The sequence below is a fragment of the Gallus gallus genome, chromosome 3 (assembly GCF_016699485.2).
Source record: "Gallus gallus isolate bGalGal1 chromosome 3, bGalGal1.mat.broiler.GRCg7b, whole genome shotgun sequence".
Taxonomy (NCBI): domain Eukaryota; kingdom Metazoa; phylum Chordata; class Aves; order Galliformes; family Phasianidae; genus Gallus; species Gallus gallus.
In genome coordinates, this window is record NC_052534.1 from 4,503,561 (window position 1) to 4,530,764 (window position 27,204).

Sequence of the window (27,204 nt, forward strand, 5' to 3'; positions counted from 1 at the left end):
CCTTATTGTTCATCATTGTGGGGTATTAGGTACACTTCTGGACTGAGATTTTCTTGTTTTCCATTCAGGTTTTGACCATTGTTTTTCTTGCGAGGTGCCTAGCACTATGCACTTGATATTTAGGGCAGGCTGAGCATGCAGTGTTCTTCAAAAGCTATTAAAATCTTTATTTTTCAGTCCAGCAAGTTCTGTATACGTGGTCCCTGGTTGCTGTTGGACATGCGGGGTTATTCCTCCCGAGTACCTAAACAAGTGAATGTGATGGAGCTAAACGTGGTCACAGCCACTGCCAAGTCTTTCTGGCTGGGAAGAAAGCCAGCCTCAGCATCTGTACCCTCAGCAGCCTTATTTGTGTCAGATCACCTCAGCTCTGTTGTGTTGCAGGTGTGCTGGGGAGTGGTGCTTCCTTACAACGTACCTGTTTTTCCAGGCCTCCAGAGCTGCCAGATGGAAGCGTGTGTGCGATCGCTCCATGGTGCATGGTGACTGCAGCAGCTGTTCTCTTGACACCATCCAAGCCTCACAGTTTGCTGAAAGGGACTTCTGACTTACTGCTATCACTGGCTTGACCCTGCAGACGTCTTAAGTACTGTATGCAGATGATAAGAAAACAGCACAGAAGTGAATATGAAATCAGGGCTTGAGTTGTAGAGCTCTTAGCAATCTCACAAGGCACAGGAGTGTCGCCTTACTTCAGCTCCCAGATGGAGCTGCCTTGTAATGCCTGTGTGAAGTGATGCAGCATGCTGGGCACATGGAGCCTGGGTGCTGCAGGGGCTGTGCACAGGTAGAGAAGAGCTGTTTGTTAGGATAGCGCGGGTTCTGAGCTTCAGTCAGGGCACGTGACTGCGTGTGCCATGCAGATAACTGTGTGGGCTCTTGGGTTTTAGATTTGGGTTTGCAACACGTTGTGTCCGTTCTCAGCCTTCCATGGGGGTGACTGGGAGCCTGACTGAAGTAAGGGTTGGGGCAGTGCTGGGCTACGGAATTGCTGTTAGTTGTTCCTACTTCTGCTGTTTCAGAAAGTGCTCTCAAATATTTGTGTTACATCTCATTGTGTTTTCCTGCTGGCTTGCCAGGGCTGGTTGCCTTAGACACCAGGGCTCTGGTAACTAGGACAACAAGATCGAGCAGGCAAAGGTAGAAATAATGCTAATAACTTTCTCAACTCCTTTTGAAATAGGCTTGTATGAACCAACACCACGCGTGGGGTCTCTCTTAGCAGCCTGTTCTCCATCACTGCCTGCTGTCCTCTGGTCCTGCCGCTGGAAGTGAGCACACGTGGATGCGCTGACTCCTCCTCTCCCCACTGAGTGCTGGGGCCGGAGCAGAGTCCAGGAGGTGCCTAAGGCATTGGCTTCCTGCAGTCCAGCACCCCCGACCAAGACTCCCTTCTTTGCCCCCGTATAAATTTGGGATTGTCTGGCAGTGTACAGAAGGAGGGACTGTCTCCTCAGGAGCGGTGGGCTTGGGAAGTGTACCGCGTCTGTCTTTGGTTCAGCTCCCAAGAAGGGAAATACTTCTGGCTTCTTTGCTCACCTGGTAAGGATTAAAAGAAATTCCATTGCCAGCTGTGCTTGGTCAAAACCGTCTGCCAGAAATCTGCTTCTGATGTCTTGGTTGGCTGCACGTGTGGAGGTGGGGTCAGAAGTGTCAGCGCCAGAGTGACTGAGCTATTTCTGTGCTGGTCATGGGATCCAGCGAGCGGCTGAACTCTGCCCGGGGTATCCATGCAGCCTAATGAGAAGCTTAAGTTAAAGAGCTGAGCCTTAAAAATAACTGCTCTGATGGGCTCCAGGCATCCCATTGACAAACAGTACCTAGGCTGGGCCTATGGAACACGCTTCTGCTGTGGGTGTGGTGTCCCAGTTTAAGCAAGCATCTCAGTTTAAGAGCAGTGCTTTCTGGTTTTTGAGAGTGGTTTGTTTGCTTGTTTGTTTCCTGCCTTTTCTCCAAGATCCTGTTCATTGGCTGTGCACACTGTGCGTGTATGCAGGGGTCCGTGACAGGCCGTACTGGTGAGGAGCAGCCAGTCTGTGGTAGGAGCTATAAAATGCTCGCACAGTAAAGAAGTGGTTGGGCAATATCTCACAGTAACACGTTGGTTTTTTGTTTACTGACCACAAGTATTGCAGTCATCAGCGTGAAGAGATGTACTTTAATTGTGCATGTGGACTGCTGTGTTTAATTAGGCGGCCTGGGGCTAGCCTTCCTAGGGCCTGGCTGTCACCTCCTACCAATGCCATGGTGGTTGAGCAGCCTCGCTACAGGTTGGGAGTTTGAGGGAAGCCGTGGCCCCAAGAGCTGAGCAGCCTTCTGGAGGAAGTTCTCAGAGGGCCATCTCCTGCTGGGTAACAGGATGTGACAGAAGGCACCAAACGCTGCAGCACCAACACTGTGGCTTTGTCCTTCTGGGGCCCCGTGGCCGTCTGGTGCTGTGAGAGAGGTGCCGTGCGGTGTGAGCCCCTTTGCACGTCAGCAGTCAAGTGTGCCTGTGGGAGCTCTGGGAGCCTCCTGGAAGGCAGGCAGGCGAGGGTGTCTGGTGTGGCTGTGTGTTCCGGGGAAGCTCTCTCTGTGTGTTCACGCTACTTCCTCCCACGTCTCTGGGAGCTGTATGGGATCAGTAGCGTGTCTGACACGTTTTAGAGGCTGCCAAGCTCCACTTGCTCTCTCTTAAGGCTTGAGAAATGGGATGGTTGAGACAGAGTAACTTCAGTTAATTTAACATCAGTGACTGTGTGTGTTTCTCCCTTCCGATGTGATGCGGTAGCTCATAGAAGGATTTCAACGCTTAAGAATGGGTAACCTTGAGAATCACTACAAGAAGTCAGGGCTGGTTTGCCTTCTCATCCCTAGGAGGAAAGGCACAACAGCTTTGCTGTCTTTGCTTTGGTGGACAGGTGGGGATAAGAGCCTCACACAGATAGGTTGTACCCAGCAAGGGTAGGGTCTGCCAGCAAAGCTGGGATGCCACTCAGGAGGGCAGCGGAGCTGTGAGGGCTCTGGAGCACAGTGTGATGGGGAGCGGCTGAGGGAAGCGGGGCTGTTCGGTCTGGAGAAGAGGAGGCTCAGGGGAGACCTCCTGGCTCTCTGCAGCGACCTGAAAGGAGGCTGTGTGAGGTGGGGTCGGCCTCTGCTCCCAGGGAACAGCCGTAGGCCGAGAGGGGATGGCCTGACGTTGTGCCAGGGGAGGTTCAGGTTGGCTGTTAGGAACAATTCCTTCTCCCAAAGAGCGGTGAGGCAGTGGCACAGCTGCCCAGGGAGTGGTGGGGTCACCGTCCCTGGAGGTGTTCAGGAGCCATAGAGATGTGGCACTGCGGGACGTGGTTGGTGGGTTGGGATTGGACTTGGTGATCTTTGCTAACCTTAGTGATTCTATGAGCATATGATACTGAGAAACGCTGTTCCAAGAACAGAAGATTATTTGATAAAAGTAGTTTGGGGTTTGGGCAAGAGCGTTAAAGAATGCTAGATTAAAAGTAGTTCTGTTGCATTCTTAGCCTTGACATTTCACATCAGTGAACTTTATTTTATTGGCACTTGAGGCTGAGGAGTCTTTAACAAAATGAAGGGGAAAAAAAAGCCCAAGTGAGACCCCAGCTCTGTGACACTGCCTCAATATCTACACAGCCACTGCTTGAGCTAGGCTGGGCCTAAGAAGTAGGAGATGGCTGTAGGTCTGTGAGATGTAGTTGATAGGCTGTCTGGATTTCCAAAATGCCTTCAACGAGGTTTCTTGGGAGCTTCTCAAAAAGCTAGGCTGCTGCAGAACAAAGGGGAAAGTCCTCACGTGGGTAAATAATGGTTTAAATAAATGGCAGGAATACATAATCAGTTGTCATGGTGAAAGCTCAGCAGTAGAGATCTGGAAGGGTGTGTGTACTCAGGTGCCTGTTTGCTGTAATCCTGCATAGAAATCCTCCTTGGAGAAGGCTGGCATAGCACTGCAGAGCTCTGACCCGGTGGGTGTCGTTGGGGCCCATTTCCACACTCACTCACACATACATGCTCTCACTCTCTGCAGAGCTGTAGCTGCCTGAGTTTTTAGAGAGCATTTGTGACACTGTGCTGAAGACTCCGACGTGGCTTAGATTTGCATTGCAGGGATGCAAGTTGAGCTGTTCAGGCTCAACCTTCCTTTTTCTTTCTGCCTCGACAGTGTTAAGAATCTAACCTTGTCTCTGTTTGACAAAATAGTGGTTTGAAGCCCTTGAAACTTTCCAGAGGTCAGCACACACATTTAAAGAAGGAGTGTTCCTTCGAGCAGTTTCTGAAGTGAGGGATGATATGAGACTTCTTCCCTGTCCTTAGAAACTGGTACATCTGTACAGAGTCCTGGGGGAGAGCATCATGCATGTCTTAAGGAGCACACCTCCATCAGACTGGTGCTGTGCAGGGTACCCTGGCAGCTGAGGCCAAGCTGACCGTGTCACACTGACCCAGCCACAGGTTTTGATGAGCTCTATGTTTTCTTTGCATTCGTGCCATCATGCAGTAACAAGCATTTTATTCTACACCTGGGCTCACCCTGACCCTGGGGAGGGCTCGCCCTGGTGGCAGGGCTCGGGGGCTCCTGGCTCTCCCCCATGTAGTGCTGCTCCAGGGAAATACTGCCTGCTCTGCAAGAGCTGCTTGCTGGCACATGGGAGCTCATTGCAATTCAGGGGAAGTAGCTGCAACTTTTCTGGAAAAGTAGGTCAGGGAAATCTGCCCGTCAGGAATGTCTGGAGGGACGAAAGGGGATTTGATGAAGCTAATAGCAGCCCAGCACAGTTCACTTCCATCTGTTTCTATTGAAGAGGTTTGTGGCTTTAATGTAAATCAGAAAGGCATCTATAGATATGGATATTAGAAAAAAAATAGAGCAGTGAAGCACTGGCACAGGCTGCCTGGGTGCCACAGGTCACCATCCCCGGGGGTGTTCCAGAGCCGTGGGGATGTGGTTAGTAGGGATGGGTTGGTGGTTGGACCAGGGGATCTTAGAGGTCTCTTCCAACCTTAAAGATTCTGTGCGAAAAGTCAGTTCCTGTTAAAGTGGCACCTGAGCTTAAGTCCTAAGTGGACCCTTGGATCTGGATTCTCGTGCCCTTGGGCACTGCACTCTCCCTCTCTGCACCCTTGAAACATGCATCAAGGCAGGGAGCTCCGGGGGTCTGTGCTGAACCAGCAGCAGCTTTGCTAAGTTGTGCAGTGTGGTGGGAGGATGAGGTGAATCCTCTTCATCTCTTGCAGTAGCAACAAAAATAGATGAGTACAAACAGCTGCATTTTGGCTGGTTGCTTTTTAGCTGGAGGGGATGGTGGTGGTGGAAGGGTTTCTCTCATTTGCCTTCCAGCACAGCAGTGGAAGAGAGATTTGGTTCACCAAAGTGGTAGCATTGGTTCAGATGAGGCTTAATGGCAGCTGAGCGTTGCTGTCCAACTTCTGGCCACCTGGTTGGTTTGCATAGCTCTTGCTTGCACCCCACGTTCTCCCAACAGGAGTGTTTTTGATCCTACTCCAAACGTCTCTGTTTCCTCTTAGCTGAGAGCTCTTCAGGCAGGGCTCTTATTTGCCAACAAAATGCTTTGGGTTTTTGTTTGTTTGTTTTACAAATAACTGTGCTTGTAACCGAAAAATATGTACATGAGGGTGGTTGGAGAAGAAACCTCAGGAACAGCAGCAACCTCTTCTGCTGTAGTAGTTGAGCTGTCCTTTCATCACTCAGGGCTATCAGCATTGAGGTAGCTACAGCCCTTCTCTTCCTCTTTCCAAAGAGGCCCTGTTACCAGTCTTTAGTTATAGGAGTAATATGTACAGCTTCAGCCTCCTGCTCTGCTGATGCTTTGGGACCAAAATCCAAATCTAAATCAAGCAGCACCTTCAAGTGTTGTGCTCAGCAGAAAGCATTTCAAGATGGTAGTGCTTCAACAGCTCCTACCATAAAGGCAAGTCCCAGGGTAGGAGGCTTGCTTCAGAAAACTCACCAGGACTTGTGGAAAAAAAAAACACCTTGAGACGCAACACATGAATGCATCTTTGTGTCAATACTTTGGGCAACATACACTTGCCCATGACTTTGGCCATTGCAGATGCAGTGGACCTCTGGCCTTCTTGACAGAGGTCAAGATGTTCAAGGCCAGGCTGGATGGCCTGGACAATGTGCCTGATGTAGTTAGTGGTCAGGAACCCTGCTCACAGCTGAGGAGTTGGGTCTTTGAGGTCCCTCCCAACCCAAGCCACTCTTTGATATGATTCTATGTGAATGCTGATATTACGAGTCCTTGGAGTCTTGGATGAGAGCTGGATCCTTTGTCCCTTTTGGTGTTGGGAAGAGAAGCATGCAAGGCTATCAGACAGCATAAGCTTCCTCCCTACAGGATGGGCCAGAGATGGAGTATCAGCTGCTAATAGATATGCTGCTGATGCTGCTACTGTCAATGGACTCTCTGGGGCTCTGCTGCAAGCTTGCATCTGCTCTTGCATTCTGGAGCAACTCAACTATATGCAAAAAGTTTTGTATACCTTCTCACAGAGGCAGGCTGAAGTCAGTAGTCCATCTCTGGGCAGCCCTCTACTACCTGTAGTGTGGCTCTTGAGCAGCATGGGCTCAGAGCAACCAACAAGGTGAAGTGTACCCACTCAGCTGTGAACTCCTAGTGGCCTTTGGGAGTCCTGTAAAGTCATAGGGTCATGCAGTATATTCATTTTTAGCTTACTTTTTTAGAAGTGGAAGAGTGACTCATCTTGTGTTTATTAGATGGAAAAGTCGCACAAAATTCATCTTCATTTGTTTGAAAATGAGAATTGAGTTTAAACCTCCAAAGTCAGCCCTTTAAATTGGCTCACTGAGGCTACTTTAGGTATCATGGGTTATAAGAACATTCAACCAAACGTGTTTTTCATGGAAAACTCAGTTAATTGGATGGAGGATCATTATTCCTGAGTAGTCAAACCAATGGATTCTGGTCAGTACTCTCCAGGAGTCTGGAGTTAGTGGATCTTACCTTATATACCCTCCTTTTTTACTTGGCAGTTCAAAGAGGAAAACCAACTGCTCTTTCAAGCTTGGATTTGTTTTCTTCTGCTCTGCAACTTGCCAGTGGAACTAAGCGTTTTGTTTCAGTTTGCTCGTGGTATTCTCCATGCATCCAGGGCAGGAGGTGGCTGCTGGGGCTCTCAGCTAACTCTGCTTCCAGATGTCTGGCCTGTGAGTTCCCTCAGCTTGCTGCTTTCAGTTCTTTGGAGCTAAGAAGCGTTCTGCTGCCATCTCTTTTAAATTGCTATTATCATTATAATAGCTGCATAGTAGGATGATTGTTAAAATCTCTATGTCCGTTTTACTTAAGTGTATTTCTCTTTTTCCAAAGGCTTGAATACAATACATATACTTTTGTGTCCACTCTCAGGAGCACTGTGTTGGCTCTTGTCTGCACACATCTGGTCTGGAGGATGGCAGCTGCAGAGGTGATCAAATGGCAGGGATTTCTGCAAACATTCTCGTCCTGAGGCTCAGCGTGACAGAGCCTGAAGAGCAGCTCAGGACTGCTGAAGCAGGAGGCTCTTGGCCCACATGATGAATGGTCAGCATTGTGCAGGCCCCAGAAAGCGTGTCCACCTGAAAAGCACCGTGCATTCGTGACCAAGGATCCTGTGGTCTGGGAAAGGCTGTATGTGTTCTTAACCTGGCCCCACTGTAAAACCCTGACCTGGAGCAGCGTGCCCTGTGAACTGCAAGTGATTGCCAGGCTCAGGTGCTGTCCTTCCAGGATGTGCTGCCTGACTTCTGTTCCTCCTTGGTTTTCACAGAAGCAGCAGCTCTTGCCCACGATGGTCCTGCTCTTGCAGGATGCTCTCGCTTCTTCTGATGTGACCTTCTTCCTTCCTTTGATTGTGGTGTGTGTCCCCATCCTGTCCTTGCTGGCATCCTTCATCTCTTCTGATTACAGAGTTGGATGCTGTCTAGAAGCTCTTTTGGCACTGAACCTGGATACTTGGGCTACGTGGGGCAAAGCAATAAGATTGTGTGCAGAGGAAACAGAAGTTTCAGATAAGACTCACAAAATCCCTGTAGCCAGACAAGTCTACTTGCAGAGCGTTCAGTTTTGACTAGGGCCTTCAGAGCACACTGTGCTTTGTGGCAGTGCTGGAGAGTTAGACTGGTGTTTTGTTTTGCTGTGTTTTTCTCTTTTCCATACAGGATTGATGTGCTTTGGCTGTTGCCACGTGGAGGATGGCAGGGTTGTGTATAGTCATGCTGAGGGTAGAGGTAACTCCAGTGGGGTCCAACTAAATGGTCTATATATGCCTCTTTAATTACCTCTTGATTTTAAGCAGGGATTATTCTTGTAAAGCTGTACTTAGACTTGCCAGGGCAATTTCAGTGCATATCAAACTTTTTAGAAGTGTAGGTGACAACAGAGGACACTGGTGGTATTTGCTTCTATGAACAGGACCAAACTGCTCCCATTGCCTCCACTGAAGACAGCTCCAGAGACACTGAGATGGTTCTTCCAGACAGCATGGCCAGGGCTGCTGTGGGTGAGAGCTTTGTTAAAGCAGTGGGTGGCATGGCTTTGAAGCACACTGCACTGACTGTGGGTGCTTCCTAATGGGGAACTATGGGGACTGCTGCAGTACACTGGGCTGAATATGGGAATCCTGCACACACTGGGCTGCTGGTGCCGTGCAGCAATCAGAGGAAGCATATTGTGCCTGCACTGATGGTGGAACTGTTGCTCCTGTGACAGATTGGCCTAAAGGGCTGCTCTGAGCATCCCCTGCCCAGCTGGCTGCCCCTGGCCCTGCCCCTGCCAGGGATGAGGCTCACCTTCTAAGGCTAAGTGCTCTAAGGGTGTCTGTGGGGTTTGGGCAAACCACCTTGTACTTGGGAATCCCTAAAGGATGTGTCTCTGTGTCCAGCTCTTTGCCAGGAAGCAGAAGGAGCCCTGTGTGCTTCTTGAAAGGACATCTTCAGATAGGAAGGGCAAACTTAAGGTGCTCCCAACAAGCTGTGAATGCTTTGGGACCTTGGCTTCTCTGGCCTTGTGGTTTGTTGTAGTTTCTGCACGTTTCTATGCATGCCATTGATAATTTGACTGGGTTTCATCTTTTAGAGGCTTGCTTCTTGGCCCTGGGGTCTGAAGATAGCGTGGTCTCACCAGGCTGCTGTGCTACCCCTCCCTCCAGGCACTGAGGCCATTTGTCTGAGCCCTTTGCAGCATTTCTTTGTGAGGATCTGCCAGATATTTCTGAGTGAGTTTTTTTTGTTCGAGGGGTACCTTCCTGAGATGCCCAGATCCTGGGCCTTTGGTGAGGTTGGCTCCCCTGGTGTTGATGTCATCCTTGGAATTCTGTCCTTCTCTTAAACACTGTCACCATTCATGCGCAGTCTTAATTATTGCCAGCCCTTCTTTACCACTTCCTCCATGCTAGATAGGCAGATCCAGAGGTGCCTCTTCTGACTGTTTTCAGAACTCTCCAGTGTTACTTTGGCCTTGAGCTAGCTTTTATTTCTTCTGTACGTTCCGTTCACCATTTGATCAGTGAACAAAAACAAGCCACATTTTTGTCCCTTCTGCTTCAGTTGGCTGGTACTGTCTTATGAAGGTACAGGTGGGTACCAGACTTCAAACTGGCCAAAAAGAAAAGGTTTGAAGCAGAACCAGTGGGGGAAACCTTGAACAGAGGCTGAGTACATCTGAGGAGGCAGCACAGCAGCTTTGTTACAACAGCAGCACTCCAGCTGGTGCAGTTATCAGGGACAGTAGTACTAGCCTGTGATGATTTGTCAGGGCATTTCTCTGCTGCTGACTTCTCCTAGCACAGAGCAGCGTGACCAGACTGTAAAATGGCATTGTGAGCTGCCAGCTTTGTGTCTGACTTAAATCAGATTCAACGTTAGCAGGAAAAGAACTTTGTTGGGGAACACGCAGTTCCCATTAGTACTTTTGTCTTCTCACTTAGCCCTGAGGAAGAGAATGATTTTGCATGCCACGTTAGGTATTGAGAAGCTCGTGCCTTCCAGGCAACATCAGCAGATGCATCGCTTGGCCGTGCTGCATCCTCCTTCACACCTGGCTGCTCCACACACAGGTAGCACGCAGCTCTGAGCCTCTGGGTGGCAGCCCATGCAGCTTTGGAGTGCACTGAGCGGAGCAGCTGGATGCAGTGTGCTCAAGGGCAAACCAGTGACCAACCCAGAGCCGATGAGAGATTAAAGAGTTAGGCACTCTTCCAAGGGCTGATTGGAGCGGGGCATGCCTGATAAACGTCTGTATGCTGTGAGACAGTGACATTTAATGCCATTACAGATGGACTGCCTAGGCAGATGAGAGCACCTGAGGCTGCTGGGGTGGGCTTTCTGTCCTGTGAGGACAGAGAAATGTGCTCCAGGGCCACGAGGGTCGTGGAGATGAGGGAAGATGGATGTAACTGCTGTGCAAGACACTGTTTTCTTCCCTTTGCTCTCCCGTTTGTCCTAACAGAGGATGTTGCCTTGTGCTTTGGTGGCATGCAGCCTGCTAACGCCGACATTCTCACCCATTCCTGGTGTGCCTTTGCTCTCCTCCCCTCTGTAGGGTTATGAAACTGGAGTAGGTCTCTCCTATGTGTGCACGAGCAGCATCTCATTGCAACAGAGTGCAGTACCTTGACTTCACACGGCTGAGAGAGTGTCCTGGGAAGTACTGTGCTGGGCACAGCATATTTCTGTGCTCTTCTCCATCAAAGGTGAGCTGAACAGGCCTCTGGGCAGAGCAAATCAAGCTGTTTTACGAGCATCTGGACCTGGGTTCTGCAGGGAGATCTCCAGGGCATCTCTAGTAGGGTTTGCAGGAAGCAAAGGAGCAGGAATATGCAGCCCGGTCCTTTGTGAGCCTTGCTGAACAGCTGGCATCTCTCCAGGAGCCCTGTCTCAGAGGTGGGTATCACCTTGAAAAACAAACTGGAGCTGTCAGAGGCAGGAAGAACATCAAAGAGCTGCTAAACAGCTGCTGTTGAAGGCTTAGCCTGCAGCTGTGCATCTCATAGCATTAGTATTGACAAGGATGCGTGGAGGAGCGCTGCTGAGAAGGGTGGGTGTACTCCAGCATTCATAGATGGCATAGGAGCTTCGGGCAAAACCCAGGCAGCCTGGCTGCTGCCACTTGAAGTCAGTCACAATATTCAGGAAAATAATACTTACTGCACAGAGCTGTAACTCACCAGTGGTCAGTGAGCCAAGCATGGAGCAGTGCAGTACACCAGCACTGAGCTCAGGCCTGCCTCTGCCAGGCACCTTTTCCAGCCCATGGGTAAGTTTTGGGCAGCTGTGCAGCTCCCATTTTGCATGGTGCTTGTAAAGCTGCTGCTCCCCCTTCCTCTAGTGTAGCCAGGTCTTTGTGTTGAGACAAGAGGTAGGTCAGAATTATTTTCCTCTCCCCACTTATTGCTCTTGCTGCATACCACAGGCTACTGGGCAAAGCTCTAGCCTGTTCCTCCTGTACCATGCACACCTTGTGTTTTCATCCCATTTTCCTTGCCCCTCCAGCAACCAGAAGAATGGTACCTCTGGCTTCTGGGTTGTGTTCCCCTGGCATCGAGGGCTTTAGGGATTTACTGAAACACTGGCTGTGAAATGCAGCAGTAAAGCTATCCACCGTGTGTGTCACCTGGGAACTGCCATCGCCTGCAGGGGAAATGAGGTGGGAGGGCCTCAGAGCAGAGCCGGGGCTCTGATGCTGGGACTGAATGTCACTAAATGTACGTCTTGCAGGAACTTTGCTTTTCAAGGTACGCTCACAAGGCAGGTTGGTGACAGTGTTAAAAATGCTTCATCAGACTTAGAGCAAAACTTCCAACTCATTTTACTGGAGAGGAAGGAAATGGCTCGCTAGCTGCAGCCTGGATCTGGGAAGGAAGAAAATACTACCTGGAAGGATGCTTTGGGGAGGGGAGTGGTTCAAAGTATGAGTTTGGTGCCTACGTTGTTTGGATACCCTGAAAAATGTCACCTGTCATGATCGTTGTGGATCAGTCCCGTCCCATAGGGATCTGCAGGGATTAGTTGGGGACCCACTGCAGGCCAGAACTGGCATTAAACCCAAAGCAGTGACACAGATCTGGGCGATGCACAGACTGATTAAGTAACAGATAAAAAGAGGGTCATTAGGGATAGCCAAGCTGCTGAGGAGCACCGTTTTAAAGAAAAGGTGTACTCAATTGTTGTAAATAAATACATGTGGATTCCCGAACGTGCATGCTAATCTCTATGGGAACGGAGGTGGTGCTGCAGAACACGGGGTTTTGGAAAGGGTTTGGGATTGCAGGGTCCCAGCTGTGCCTGAGCAAGTGAGATCTTATCAGGGATGCAAGAGTTAAGGAAATGGTCAGAGCTTGTAAGTATGCACAAACGCTTCCTTGAGGAGAAACAGCAGGTACTGATGGGATTCCTGAATTCCTCTGGGAGGAGCACGAGGAGCTAATGAGGAGACTGCTAATAAGGAGCACAGCTGCCAGGTAGAGCTGTAGACTTCCAGTATTCTCAAAGGCTCTGGAAAGCCAAAGTCAGTGCTGGCTGGGAGTGGTGCTGGCCATGCTTAGCCACTCTGCAGGCTTTTCCCTGGTACAGCTGGTAGCTGCCGTTCCCAGCACTCAGCCTGATGCTGGCTGTCTCATGGATGCCAGCTGATGCTTTGATTGCTGAGCTTGGTTTCCCGGTGGGTTTTTCACCAGGATGTGTCTTCACGGGGCCGTTCAGCTCTGGGTGACACTGCAAGGATGAGCTGAGTTGTGATGTCTGCACGGGAACATTCGCCATAACTAAGTCCAGGATAAGAGTGGATTTAAGTACTTTGGTTTATAAATAAACAGCACTCGTGGCCAAGGTAGATTTAAGCAGAGCTGGCAACAGTCCTGCTTGGGAAGGGATCTCATCACCACATGGCCTGCTGTTGGACTTCCTGTCGCACGCTAATCCCTTAAGCCTGCTTTAGCTCTGTTAATTTTTCTTCTTTCCTTTTTCCCCAATGGGCTGTCTCAGCGGCTCGTGAATGCCAGCGTCCCTTGGCCAAGCCCGTGCGTGCGGCTGGGCCAAGCATCCAGGCTGCCTTCCGAGCACCGGGTACCATGTGGCACGGCCCCAGGGATGGTGGTGCCTGAATGCGTCCCATTCTCTCTGTCTTACAGGCTCTGCAGTCTGCGCCTGAAGAAACTCACTGTGCTGAAAGAGCTGGACAAAGAGCTGAGCTCCGTGCTTATCGCCGTGAAGATTCAGGTAGGCTCCTATCCTCTTGCCCTCGGTGAAGTGCTGGTCTGCACGTCCCTCCCTCTGTGCTGACCCCCCGTTCCTGTCTCATTTAGCAGCCTTGGGGAGATTGGGGCTCTCAGGTAGGTAGTAATGATGTTGCAGGAGTAGGAGCAAGCTGCCTGGTGCTGGTGGGTATTGGGGGGTGAATGTAGGTAGGCACTGGGACTGAGAGCATCCTGCTTCAGCCAAGGTTGTGCTCTCAGGCTGCTGTTGGAAGGTCAGCATCCTTGCCCCACTATTTCCAACCCCTTAGGCTAACCTTAGGTATGGGTGCTTTCTGGCAGCACTGTCTGTCTGGATTCCCATCCTGAGCAGGGCAGGGGGGCTGTGTGGTGGATGAGGCAGCTCTGCTCGTGCCTTCTGCTGCCATATGCACCCAGTGCAATCTTACTGCTGCCTCTGCTGCCCTCTCCTTTTCACCGCACCTCCGCTCTGAACCAGGCAGAGGGAAAGGGAGAGGGAGTTTGCCACCGTCTCATATGTGCAGTCCTGCCCTCTCTGCAACTGCTGGTGGAGAGAGGTCCTTGGGAGTGCAGGCGTATGCTTTGCCAAGGGACAGCACAGGAGGTGCCTCCTAAGCGTGCTGCCCTCTCCACAGCTCCCCTAACCCAGCTGGGGTGCCGGTGTCCTTCCTTCGTTCTTGTCAGCAGGCTGAGAAGCCTCTGATCCCATTGAACGCACCGTGGGGCGGGAGCTCAGCAGCTTTGCGCTCCCACAGAGCTCTTTGTGCTGCACACATTAGGCCCTAAATCCCGGATTAGTGCTGGAAGCTGCTGCGTTACTGGAGCTCCGGGAGCTGGGATTTGCCTTCATGGCAGGCCTGGTTCACTTGCCCAGAAGGATCTGAAAGCTAAATGTCTGAAACAAGGGGCCTGGAGGGAGGAAATCAGGAGGGTGCTGCAGTCCACGCATAGTTTGTCAGCATCCAGCTTGGCTGGCTGCATGCGTGGTGCCACGCAGGAGAGCTGGAAGGACTGGCTGTGCCCCCTCGATGCGGGCACTGGCGAGGGAGTGAGTTGGGCAGGAGAGAGCTGCCTGGCCGCAGGAAGGAGGGAGCAACCAAGGCTGGGCTGTGGATGCCAGCAGCGCGGGGCTGGAGCTGGAAGTGGGCTGGCTGCCTGGAGACCTGCATGTCTGGGAGGGCTGCGCTCCTACCTGGGCTGCCTCCGCAGGCCTGAGCAGCCGCCTTGCCAGGGCTGCGACTGCCAAGCCTTCCTGGAAGGCAGATGGAAGCTGTAGGCAGCTTCAATGCAACCTGCCTACAGAACGGTCTCAGATGGATCCATTCCTCCCGCTCCTCTCCTAGGTAACAGATGAGTCACACTTGCAAATAGCTGTTTGAAGGCTGCCCAGCAAGTGTTGCCATCTCTTGGATGGAAGCAGATGATGCATGCAATTTGTGGGGGACCTGCAGCTTCCCAAGGAGGCAACTGGGGACTGGTGGAAAGGGGAGCTATGTTCTCTCCCATTTCAGTAGTAGCTCTGCTGGACTGGGGTAAGGCTGTCAGGAAGCAGCTGCTCCAAAAGCACCTTACATGGAAACAAGGCTCTGACCCTGCCTGGTGCTGCCAGGTGTGCCTGACTTAGCACCATAAAGGTGCCATTATCTTGTCTTGGCTCCATAACTGCGATTATGGTGTGAAGGGGAATTTAGTGCTCCTTCTTGGCAGGGAGACATCATCGTTCAAGAGCTCCTCATCTTGAGCTGTGAGTAGGGGAAGCTGTCAAAGAAAGAGGAATAGAGGTCCCCGTGCTCCCAGAGCAGGTGCTGTGGGAGGGATGCAGCTGCTCACTGGATGCAGCTGGTGGCTCAGGTTCAGCCTTTGTTGGGCTTTCTGCCTCTTGTCACGAGTAGACGGTACTTGAAGGGTTTTCTGTCCACACCTCACTTGTGGGTTCCTTCTGGTCTTATTGCAACCATTTGTTAGGAGATTTTCCACTCCTGAGCAATTCCAGCTACTCCTTAAGGAACCAAATTTCCTGATGCTGTTTAAAAAGTTGTTCTTTCCCAAAAAGCTTCTTCACCTCACGTTTTGGGTGGTGCTTTTCTGTCTGCTTTGGCCTGGTTTCAGGATGTGGCAGTGAGCAGGAGCCTGGTTTTTGCCTCAGCGGACAAGAAAAGGTCAAAGCCTGTCATCTGTCTGACAGTACAGGGCTTTCCTTTGCCATAGCTCTGCCCTCAGAAGTAACATCTCCATGAAGAATAACTGCACGAGTGCAGGTAGCCTGATGTAAGACCAAACCTTTGGTGGAAAGCCTCTCCATAACAAACAGCAAACAGTAAATGTGCCGAAGTAAATGGTTGTAGCGGTGACCACCTACCATCTCAATAAAGAGCAGCGCAGGAAGGAAGGGTTGGTGCATTCTTGGCCAGGAAAGCTCACAGATGGTGAAGGGGATTAGCTCCACCTCCTCTCTTCCGTCTCAGGAAGCCTTTTCACAGGGAAAGCCTCACTCCTGGCATAGTTGCTGGGAGCTGTGTTGCAGACAGCTCTTGGAAACCAAGGACTGTTTCTGTAGAGCTTGTCTTTGCCGTGGCGTCGGTGAGAACTGTGACACTGCATTACTGCAAGGTGTAGAGGCCCTTCTTTCTTCCTCTCTTTAGTTTGTTGTTTTTTCCTTCTTAAGCCTGGGTAACACCAGCAGTGGCAGTGTAGGAAAAGCCTTCAACCAGTGCCTCTCAGGCTGGCCTGACCCTGCTGCAGCTCCCATCGGCAGAGCACCCTTGGTGCTCTCTGGGCTATGAAGCACTCTTGCCCATCACCATCTCCTTTGATTGCAGAAGGGATGCAACTTTGGTCTCTGTTACTGGGCTACCTGCTTGCCACTGTCATGGCTTCTGGGGCAGCTGACCCCTTTGCAGTGGACACGTGGAGAGCAGGGGGCACTAGCCTTGTGTCTCTCTCGGATTTGGCTCAGTTGCTGAAGGATCTCTGGTCATGGCTGACTTAGGCTCCTGCTGGCCATGGCATCTGTGGGGCCTCTGGCAGCTCAGGGGAAACGCAGGGTTTGCAAGGTGGCTCTGAGAGGTGGAACAGAACAGAGCCTATGTACATGGTGCAGTGGGGTTTGTGGCCTACATACTTCAGCTTAGCTGTGTGCACTTACTGATCTTCTCATAGGGTTCGAAGCGAGTCCTGAGATCGAATGAATATGTTCTCCCACCTGGTGGCCTGATGGAAACCGAGCTGGAGCTGACCTTCTCGCTGCAGGTACCTTATCACTCTCCTGGTGCTTCCCTCAAACAGCATTCCTCTGCGAGCTCAGCTTTAGGGGCTGGCTGTGAAGGGGGCAGCCTCTGAGGACGGCTTGGATCATAACAGCGCAGATTGATGCTGCTGGCCAGCTGCTCCAGTGCTTTGGGGATTGTTTTGCTGGGCAGTGGGGATTTGGAGGATGATGTAATGGCCTTTGAGTAGGCCAGATCCTGCTGTATATCAGCACTGGAGAAGAGTTCTCTACCTACCCATGTGCTGTGCTGAGCCCTGCTGTCATGCTGCTGTCTCCCTGTGCTTCCCTTCCCCAGTACCCACACTTTCTCAAGAGAGATGGCAATAAACTGCAGATCATGCTGCAGAGGAGGAAGAGGTACAAGAACCGCACAATCCTGGGCTACAAGACCCTTGCTGTGGGCATCATTAACATGGCTGAGGTATGGGGTGCTGGGAACAGGGGGGAAGCTTGGCATGACTTCCCTGAACCAGTGCAGGGAAGGGAACCCAGCTGGCTGGCAGGCACTCGGTGCTGAGTGCTCTGGCTTTTTGGCTCCCCATGAGGCAGAGGAGTGGGCTGCTGGTCATCTGTATCATCTGCCAGGGGGCTTGTGTGTCTGTCTGCCTAGGTGATGCAGCACCCAACGGATGGAGGGCAGCTCCTGAGCCTCCACAGCAACATGAAGGATGTGAACATCCGAGTGGCTGAAATCAGCATCTACTCTTTGTCCAGTCAACCCATTGACCATGAGGATGGGAGTGTCCCCTCAGGTCCTAAAATCAAAGCTTCAGGTGTGTTAGTGCTGATCACAGACCAAAACACGAGCATTTTGGGTAGGGCATGGATAATGGTGTGCATCCCCAAGCACCTGCCAGCAATATTGGTAATTTGGCCTTCACATGTGTCATGTTCAGCTGTGGCATCTGCTGTATCTGCTTTCAGATCGCTCACCAGACATTGATAACTACTCTGAAGAAGAGGATGACAGCTTCTCCTCAGAGCAGGAGGCCAGCGATGATGCTGTGCAGGGCCAGGTAAGGGAGGTCTGGTTTACATTTTGATCCCATCTCTTGGGCATAGTTCAGAGGTTGAGGGTCTCCATCACCCCAAGGTCTCACATCTCCCTAGCAAACATTTATTGTGGTTTCAGAGGGTAGAGAGCCACAATACCTGGCGGCAGGAAGGGCTGTGGGCTGCAGCCAAGCTCAAAATGGGGCAGGGGACTTTAGAGAGCTGCAGTGTATTTGGATGAGCCACAGGTCTCACCCACGTGTCCTCGGAGCTGTCTGGTCTGCAGCACAAACCCCCCTGCTGAACACTCTCCACCTTGCACCATGGATTCTCTGTGTTAAAAGACCAAAAGCTGCCCTGAGCTGCACTCTCTCTGGGAGATGATAGAGGTTTTAAGAAGTAGAAGTCTGGGTCTGAAAATGGTCAGGTGGCAGAGCCATCCCAGCCCTGTGGTGAGTTGTGCCACTGCTGTTTGCTGTCCTCCTTTTGTGGGGCATACCCTCAAGGACAAAAAAGCCTGGTGGTACTGTGCTCATCAGGAGCAGGGGCAAACCCGGATCCATTCAGCTTTGACCACATTACCTGTCCCGCTGTGCCAGACTAATATATCACAGCTCCATGCTCTTGGAAGTTGTGTGTGTCCTCGAGGCTCATCTCTGGAAGAACATTTCTGTATGACCCAGGTTTCTCATTGGCTGCAGGAGTCCCCGGCTTATGTACTTGGTTTCTTTTCTACCCCCAGAGGTCTAATCTCTGCTATTGCTGGGCAAAGAAGAGCACTAGGGTCAGCATGGTTTATGTACAAGCTGTTTCTTCTCCTCCTGCTCTGCTACAGTTGCTGAGGGCAAGTCAGTGTAAGCAGGGCTTGTTGCCTCTCTCCCAGGTGTGCAGGAAGGGTGCTGTGCTCTCTGAGCTAACCCTGGAGAGGGGAGGCTAAGAGAGGCACACACATGGGTCATGGAGAGGCTGGTGAGTGCGGAGAGAAGAGTTTTAGATTGCAGCAATGGCTGTTGCAGAAGGCTGCTCTCCCTCCTCTGGACCTTGCTGCCGCATTGCCTTCCTGGAGAAGGAGATGCTCTAGGGAAGAAGGCCTGTTGGGGGAGAAAGCTAAGGAGGGAGAATGAGGTGTGTGGAGAAGGGCAGGAGAAGTGAGAAGTGAGGCTCTGGGAGCAGAGTGGGCCAAAGCTTTTCAAATTAGGAGGTAAGCGTGGGGCAGGAAGATTCCAGGAGATGCTGCTCTCTGGAGCATCTCGGTTGCTCTGATGTTCTGTGGCCTCTTGCCTGCAGGATCTGTTCGATGAAGAGGATGACTTGAGGAAAACCAAGAAGGCTAGGAGGAAAATGATCCGAACCACATCAATGACCAGAGTAACATCCATGTTTACAATGTGATCAAAGCAATGGAAAGGACTGAATTTCTCCCTTCCCTGAAAGGAACGCGATTGGGTTTTGAGGGGCGGGGGGGTACTGGCCCTGGTGCAGAGCAGGTGGCAGAGCCCTTAGTTCTGAGCAGAACAGGAAACCATCCTGCCATTACCGAGGTAGTTTGTTGGTCATAGCCATACCACACCTCGTGGCCTTGTACTATGCTTATCTTGGTTTTATGTGGATAGCATTCTGTGGCTTTTGTGAGGTGATCTCTTCTCTTTCACTGCCTGAGGAGAAGGAAGACTGCTATGAGGAAGGCCGTTAGCAGCCCTTCTGCTGCCCTGGCAGTCCCCCGATCTCCAAGCAGTTCCTTGTCCCTGTCTGCATAAACCCTGCAGATCCCTGGGCTCCTCCTCACTGAGTTTGTTCCCTTCTTTTCTTGAGGAATGCTGCTTTCAATCAAAGAGGTGTTCTGGGAGAAAGGGGATTTAAATGGAGAGAAAGTGCTATTTCAGCCTATATCAAAGAAAGTCAGAGTCCCTGCACCCTCCGGAATGCTCGTATACAGCAGCTTCCTGTGGAGTCCAGATTTAGTCCAAATCCAACAACAGATTTAAGGAGAAAGGGAGGTTGCAGCTGTGCATGGGCCTGTAGACCCAGAAAAGTACCAGTGGGCTGTTAAAGATACTAACTGGGGGCTGTGCATTAAACATCTTGTTTGGATACTTTTGCTGATCTTTCTTTCTCCCCTTTGTTTTGTTTTAGCAACCAAACTTCAAGCAGAAGTTTGTGGCTTTGTTGAAGAGGTTTAAAGTGACAGAGGAGGTAAGAAGCAGGAGGGCTGGCCCACCTGGCAGCATCTCTTTGCAGCTGTGTAGATATCAGAGTGCTGGTTTCCACTAACTGGGGGTGCAAGGCATGAGCTGCAGGTGCTCTGGAGTATTCCCAGAGGTGCTGTGAGATATGGCACGGACTGGGGCTTGGCCTTTCCAAAGCTTTCTTCTTCAAGAAGGCAGCTCTGAGCCTCATGATCAAATCCAAGACACCTTCCAAAAGTGCTTGTTGGTCAGAGTGGCCATATGTGGAAGGATGCTGTCATACACTGGCTCTGTACCAGGAAATGGCATTGCAGGGACTGCGCTCATTCTGCTTATTGCTAAGAGCAGCCTAGTATCAGCATTTGGGTAACTGGCCTAGGCTGGGAGCCTGCTGTGAGCTGATGGCAATGCTAGTGGAGGTCTGCCAAGGTGTCTTAACTCCAGGGGCTGTGGCTGTCTGAGATTCCTTCAAGTGTCATGCTCATGGCAATCTTCTCTGGCCAATGACAATGTCACTTGCTCCTTCTGCAGGCTAGATTTGGCTCCCTGAGGTCAGAGCTGCAGTGCTGCTAGGAGGGAGCCCGCACGTGCCTTGTCTGAATGCAGGTGACTGCATATCTCTTCATTGCTCTCTGGGCTTGGTACCACAGGTCCTGGATTCTGACCCTGTAGACCAGACCCAGGAGGTGGAGGAAGACCTGGGCTTGCTCTATGACAGCCTGGAAGAGTGCAACAACAGTGACAGTGGCCCAGAAATTGAGGACAACGAGAGTGTGCACAGTACACCCAAGCCCACCCTGAGGTAAGGATCACAGGAAGCCACAGGCCAACAACACAGTCCATGGAGCCTGGAGAAATGCTTTCTGATGCTTTTTCTGTTGCTTGGACTAATGCAGGCATTGTCCCCTCTCTGTTCCCATTGCCATCTTCTGTTGGCACATCTGAGCTCCTCCCTTTCACGTCCTGTTTAAAAACCACCTCAAAACTGCCCACTAAAATTGTGTCCATTCATATTTAGTTTCATTTAATTTCCTCCCAGTCCAGCATCTGACATTGTTCCTGATCTGCTGGAAGAGCTTCTCCTTGATCTAAGCCCCTGCTGTTCCCAGCTCTGATATCTTTCTTCTGACAGTCCTGACCTTCCCAGTTTCTCCACACCAAAGCATGCCTGTCTTTCGAGTGCATTGTCTCATGACAGCTAGGGCTGGTTCCTGTGTCCCTGTGGGGTCTGCATGCAGTGTGCCAGCCTTCTGTGGATGTGTGTGGCTAGCAACCATCAGTGATGTTCCTCATCCTACTTACTCCCCAGGCACCCTGTGGCTTGCCTTGCTCTCCCAAGCACTGCTGACTTTGGCACAGAGGTCTCCAGTGGACCTTGCAATGGAACCAGGCTTTTCTCCCAGGTGTTCTGCATTCACCTGGCCTCTCTGCTCCTGGCTGTTTTGTTTCTGTGCTGTCCTTTTGTGACAAAGTTGCCTTCTATCCTCTTTCTGCTTGGCTGCCTCACAGTGCCTCAGGTCTCTTCTAGCCAAGCCAAGATTACTTGCCCTTATTGTTTCTATAGTGAAGTATTTAAATGTAGTTTGGAGTTGTTTGAATCCCTGCTGAGGGTACTCAGCAGGGGTAGCAGGCTTGGTCTGCATAGGCAAAGATGTGTGAAGAGAAAACTGCTGGATTCAGGAACCACTTCAAGGCACTGGAGAAGGAAAAGGAGCAGTGGTCCTATCCCTCAAATCTCCGAGCTGTTGTAAGAAGATGGCAAATGTGTGGGCAGGAGGGAGCTACGTAGGTGGTCTGCTTGGATCTCTAAAAGGAATTTCATGCGGGCTCTCCCCAAAGGCTTTAAAGAAACAAAGGTGCTGTGGAAGAAAAAGGAAGCTCTTCTTTGGGTCAGATAGCACTTAAGGCACATAAACTATTTAAACTATGTAAACTGTAAGGAAAGTCTGTTAAGAGTGTTTAAATGTAAGAGCTGGCTCTCACCCTGCAAATCCCTACTTGCAGACATCTGCTTTCTGGGAAAGCATCTGGGACAAGTGCTGGTTTGTGCTTGCACCTGCCCTTACAGCTTTCCTTTGGGCATTTGCCCTTTCTGGTAGGAAAGCCTGTTGTGCCCTGGGCTGCTTTTCAGCCCATTCGGTGTCCCTAGCTTGGTTTGCTCTCCGTTGTCTCAGTTTCTGGCAGTGCTGTGTGTGTATCTCTTTGAGTTCCCGTTAAAGGCTCTGTACTTTTTCTGAGTAGAAATGAGAGCCATGTATAGGCTGTGCGTCTCCGATGCCCTGCGTAGCATTCTCACCTTTGTCTGAAGACCAAAAGCAAAGGAGCAGATGTCTCCTTAGGGACGAGAACGTGAATGGGATAAGGTGGTAGTTCACTGGGAACAGAAAGGCTGTGCAGAAGGCTTATGTAAAGGTGAACCTGCTGAGGCTCTGACTCGATCGTACCAGCAGGAGAGCCTTTACACTGCAGAGCAAGGAAAGCTGAGAATTGCAGGAGAGCTCTGTGCTGTGTGTGACACATCCTGTAGTGATGAAAGCTTCTGGATTGCAAGTGAGAGGAGGACAGATGGACGCAGTTCCATCGTGGCAAGGGGGAGACAGCCCCTTTTTGAGGGGGTGCTGAAAGCTAGGCAAAAAGTATGCAATCCAGAGGCATCCAACCTAACAAAAAGGAAGGCATGAAGACACCTGTTTGTTGAGGTGCCAGTGACATCAGGTATGCCATGTCCTGGTAGGATTACTGGAACGGTACAAAGGAGAGAAAACTCCCTGTAATTCTTCTGGCTTGTGTTTGTAATATAGTCAGTATGGATCAAATTGTTGGCTGAGAAAAGGTGAGGGTAGAGCAATGACATGACTGCACAGGGTGGCAACAGTGCCTGAGATCCCGTAGTGGACGTTGAAGGGGTGAAGGGAGCAGAAATATGCTAATAATAGGAGGCTTCAGTTATCCCTTTGTGACCTGGGGAAAAGAGCTCAGGTATCCTGCAGAAAGCTGCAGGTACATCCAGGTGAGAACAGTAGATAGCAATGGCAACTCTGGCAGAGTCCTGACAGCTGTGCCCACAGCGCTGCAGCCAGCAAAGCCTCCGGGAGAGTGGAAAGGACTGCTGGAAGCAAGCATGGTTTGGTCAGGCTGCTGAGCACGTGGGTGTCTGCCCGTGTCCCACTAGGGACCCCTCTGCAGTGCTCTGTGCTTGGGATAGGCTGGCGGGGGCGTGCTGGGATCGCGGTGACTTTGTTCCTCTCTTATTCCTGCCTTTTTCTCTCCCGTCTGTCTGTCCGTCCGTCCGTCTGTCTGTTTCTCTGCAGGCGTTTCTTTGAGGGAGTCTCTCATTCTGGTTCCCAGACTGAGATCGGCAGTCTGCACAGCCAGAAAGGGCAGGACCAAGAGTCGGGCAGCCCTGTGAGTTACACCACCACTACCACCTCTTGCCCCTTCCCTCCCTGGCCAGCCCAGCATTCCCGCAGTGCCTGCAGCTCCCTCTGAGACTGCTCCTCCCGGCAGCGTCTGCCTGGGGCTGCTCCTTCCCTTCTTTCCTCTTCTTTCTCCCAGTGCAGGCAGACAGGTAGTGATGGCCTTCCAGGCAAGGCAGGGGGACATCCTCTGGGGCTGATCCCAGAGTGCGGGAGCGTGTGTTCCGCGAGGTCCCACCAAAGGCATGAGTCATTCACCACACAGAGTGCTCCATCCCGCTCTGATCCTGCTCCCTGTCCCCCAGGGTGAAGCAGAAAAGCGGAAGCCAGGAGCACCACGAGCACAGGAAGAGCCAGGAGCCGAGGTCCCTGTGGTGGTGAGTCCAGTGTATGGGGCATGGAGCGGGGCTGGAGTGAGAGCGGGAGATGGGGCTGCAGGAGATGCAGCCCTGAGGCCCTGCAGCCTTTGCTCTCCTGTGGGATCTATCCTGGCTTGGGGTCCCCATGGGCACGTGGAGCATGCTGTGTGCAATATGACCGTGTGTGCCCCCTCAGGAGCTAGCTGCAGAGGAGCCGTGTCCCCGGCTGGCCCCCCCCGAGGCTGCCACCAGGGAGAGCAGCATGGACAGGCTGGCCCAGCTGGGCCCCGGAACCAAATCTGAGCTCCCCAGTGCTGTGTCACCCAGGTAAGTTGGCTGTGGGCCCTGGGCCGTTGCTGAGAAGGCTCACACCGACTCCCTGCAGCGAGCAGGGCAGTGGTGGAGATGGGACACGTCCCCCTCCCGGTGTCACGTCTCCTGCTTCTCACTCACAGCAAGGCAGAGAGCAAGCAGTTGTGGCGTCCCCGCAGCACCTCAGTGAAGGACCGGCAGAGCTCCAAGGGACAAAGTGGCCGCACCAGCAGCCTGGACAGCGAGAGCTCCCCAGACTCGTGGCACAGCACCCAGGTGAGGCCCCGGTGCCATCTCACCTGATGGTTTCTTGCTGAGAGCCTCGTTCTGTCACAGCTGCCCACAGCTGGGGCACCCTGCTGGGCTTAACCTTGGTGGGGATGTTGTCCTAGGTGCCCCGAAAGTCTGTTTATGATCAGCTGAACCAGATCCTGGTCTCAGATGAACAGCTTCCAGAGAGCATCGTGCTGGTGAATGTCGCTGAATGGCAGGGGCAGGTGAGTAGAGGCAGAGGGAGCTGGATGTGTGTGGGTCCCACGGGCTTGTCCCAGCTGTGGCAAGGTGTCCAGGGACCTTGGCACCAGCTGTGCCCTCCTCTCCCTGGAGCGTTGCCCATCCCTGGGGGACACAGTGCATTTGCAGCACCGGGCTACCTACATAAGTCTGTCTGTTTCCTCCATCATCTGCCACATACTGATGTTGTTGGATCCTCAAAGCATGACACCCAGGGTAGCCCTGGAAGGGATAGAACTAGGTGCCTTGTGCCTTTGGTATGTGCTCTGACCACATTGCTCAGGGCTTCGTTGGATGCCCCAGGTGAAATGCTGCACTCCCTCTGCTGGCATGGGGCTCTAGGGAGAAGCAGGAGCTTCCAAGGCAGGCTTTGTGGCAAAAAGAAAAAACTCCTTGGGTTGAGGCGTGCTGCATGTCCGTGCTCTGGCTCTATGTGGGGATGCTTGAGTGCTCAGCTCCCAAAGGGGAGTGGGGCCTGGGCACATGCTTATCCAAAGCCCTCTCCCTTGGCAGTACGTGAGCGAGCAGCTTCAGGCACACAAGCAGCTGGTCGTTTCCACCTGCTCAGTGGCAGACATCCAGGCGGCCTTCAACACCACCGTCTCCCGTATCCAGCGATAGTGAGTATAGCTTGGGATTGGTCTGGCAGCTCCCTCTGGCTGCCAGGAAGGGCATTGGGTTCCCCTGGGGCTCGGTGGGATACCGGAGCTGTGGGTGCAACTATAGGAGCGGGTTGTAGGCCTGGGGGAGAGGAGGAGATTCCAGCCCACATGAGCTGGAAGTAGGCAGCAGCAGGGTTCTGGTGCTGGGCACGTTCCCTGCCATCATGCTGCTGCATGCTGATTCCAACGGGAGTCCATCACAGTCTCTTTTCTTCTCCCTTTGGCAGCTGTAACTGTAACTCCCACATGCCCCCCCCAGTGAAGGTAGTTGTGGCAGGGGACCAGAGCTACCTGAGCGTTGTCCTCCGGTTCTTTGTGGAGCAGCTGGCCAGCAAGACGCCCGACTGGCTCAACTACCTTCGTTTCCTGCTTGTGCCACTGGGTGAGAGCTGCCACTGGCCTGGCCACAGGGCTGCCCCCCACCCTGCCGTGCTCCCCTGTCCAGAGCCAATGCTGCCCTTCTCCCCACGCAGGCTCTCACCCTCTCGCCAAGTACCTGGCTTCGGTGGATAACAAATACAGCACTCTGTTCCTGGACACAGCGTGGCGGGAGCTGTTCAGCAGGGCTGAGCCCCCCACTGCAGGTGAGGAATGGGGCCGCTGGGGCTGGCAGTGCCCAGCTGTCCCCGGGGCCCTCACTGCTCCCTCTGCCTGCAGACACTGTGGACATCGCGGGCCGCGTTGCCCAGTTCATCGCTGGAGCCAGCCTGTCTCACCAGCTGCCCATCTCCGAGGCCATGCTGACCTACAAGCAGAAGAGGTGAGCGTGGCCTGGGGGTGCCTCGTGCAGCCCCAGTGTGGGTTGTGCCTGGGACAGGGCTGTGGGAGATGGGGGACGAGCTGAGCAAGGCCACCTGCTGCCCCCTGACCCTTCTGTAGCAACCGGGGGCTGTGGCAACCCCAGCAGTGGGGACTGACCACCTGGGCTGGGCTGGGCTGAGGGGCCGCCAGCCAGCGCTGCGCTGCCCAGGGGTTGACGCTCGTGTTCTGGCTGCACTCTCACCTCTGCCTTCTCTTGGTTTCTGGCACCCAAGGAAGAGAAGTCTCTATTTTGATTTTTATATCAGGTATTGGCTTGTGCTTGCTGTGCCGCTGCCTGGCCCTCCCTCCCCCCTCCTATGTGCGTCCACCCCCTGTGCCGTGCAGAGGAGCCGTGGCCCCAGAACGGGGCAGGGCTGCCCTCCCGCATGCCAGCCTCTCCCAGCACCAGAGGAGCCGACTCCTTGCCTCCTTGTGTAGTGTGCCCTGTGCTGCCATGTCGGGGACAGGGAGTCCCATGGGAGGGAGGGCAGAGAAAGAGGGTCCTGGTGGCCAGGAGCCAGTGTTGGCCCCTGCCGGCGTGGGGGTCCCAGGACTTCTAGGTTGGCCAGCGTGGCAGGCGTGCCCAGCCCCTCACCAGCCTCTCTTCCTTGTGCAGCCCTGATGAGGACTCCTGCCAGAAGTTCATACCCTTTGTGGGGGTAAGTGTGTTGAGGAGCCAGCAGGCAGCTGGGCTCTAGGGGGAGAAGGGGCGGTGGCACAGCCCTGCTGGTCCATGCACCGGGGACCATCTGACTTGTCTCTCCTTGCAGGTTGTGAAGGTGGGCCTGGTGGAGCAGTCCTTCAGTGCCTCTGGTGAGTTCCCGTGAGCCCACAGTTTGCGCCTCACCACGGTGAGGTCCTGTCAATGTCCCCCTGACTCCTTCCTTTCCTCTGCAGTGGACTCAGACGATGCCACAGCCTGCACCCCTTCGCTGCTGAGCTCAGTGCCAGCTGCTGGCAGTGCATCCCCCTATGGCAAGGAGACTGTGAGCACCCCACCGCCCTCCCCATCCGTCAGCAGTGGCCTCTCAGGTGCTGGGTAAGGAAGTGGGGCTGGCACAGGAGAGTTGGAGGTGCTCTCTGGCCAGGCCGCTGCATCCCAGGGTTATGGGGCCTGCGTGCTCCCAGGGCAGGCTGCAGCTGGGCCATGGGGTGTTGCCCATCTCGCCCAGGTCTCTGAGCCCCGGCGTGGAGGTGATGGGCCTGCAGGTGGACTACTGGACAACACAAGGGCTGGATAGGAAGAAGGAGGGCGAGAAGCGGGAGACGGGCATCAAGAACACGCTCAAGAGCAACTTCCGCTCGCTCCAGGTCAGCCGCATCCCCGGCGTTGGGGAGCTGGTGCCGCCCAGCACTATGGCCATGACTGTGGTCACCAAGGAGAAGAACAAGAAAGGTAACTCCTGAACCCAGCCTGGGGTGCTCGGCAGCGCGGGGCCACAGCCAGTTGCACTAAAGGCAGTG

General features: G+C 52.8%; 1 protein-coding gene across 4 annotated transcripts in view; it reads left to right on the plus strand.

Moving 5' to 3' along the window:
• PACSL (phosphofurin acidic cluster sorting protein like) overlaps window positions 1-27,204 on the plus strand; it is a 42,899-nt gene that overhangs the window by 14,584 nt on the left and 1,111 nt on the right. For 2 of the 4 annotated variants that reach the window (XM_015283414.4, XM_025149383.3), the window contains exons 2-23: window positions 13,147-13,234; window positions 16,390-16,479; window positions 16,794-16,919; window positions 17,109-17,271; window positions 17,423-17,514; window positions 18,779-18,859; window positions 19,625-19,684; window positions 20,328-20,479; window positions 22,989-23,082; window positions 23,399-23,470; window positions 23,649-23,779; window positions 23,908-24,040; window positions 24,157-24,261; window positions 24,791-24,897; window positions 25,167-25,321; window positions 25,413-25,523; window positions 25,597-25,699; window positions 25,974-26,006; window positions 26,357-26,399; window positions 26,511-26,553; window positions 26,638-26,779; window positions 26,913-27,136. In XM_015283414.4, the coding sequence (XP_015138900.3) occupies window positions 13,147-13,234; window positions 16,390-16,479; window positions 16,794-16,919; window positions 17,109-17,271; window positions 17,423-17,514; window positions 18,779-18,859; window positions 19,625-19,684; window positions 20,328-20,479; window positions 22,989-23,082; window positions 23,399-23,470; window positions 23,649-23,779; window positions 23,908-24,040; window positions 24,157-24,261; window positions 24,791-24,897; window positions 25,167-25,321; window positions 25,413-25,523; window positions 25,597-25,699; window positions 25,974-26,006; window positions 26,357-26,399; window positions 26,511-26,553; window positions 26,638-26,779; window positions 26,913-27,136 (2,348 nt within the window). Of the gene's footprint in view, window positions 1-1,300; window positions 1,543-13,146; window positions 13,235-16,389; window positions 16,480-16,793; window positions 16,920-17,108; window positions 17,272-17,422; window positions 17,515-18,778; window positions 18,860-19,624; window positions 19,685-20,327; window positions 20,480-22,988; window positions 23,083-23,398; window positions 23,471-23,648; window positions 23,780-23,907; window positions 24,041-24,156; window positions 24,262-24,790; window positions 24,898-25,166; window positions 25,322-25,412; window positions 25,524-25,596; window positions 25,700-25,973; window positions 26,007-26,356; window positions 26,400-26,510; window positions 26,554-26,637; window positions 26,780-26,912; window positions 27,137-27,204 lie in introns of those variants that run through there. The other 2 variants (XM_040697770.2, XM_015283415.4) reach the window with 2 other exon arrangements.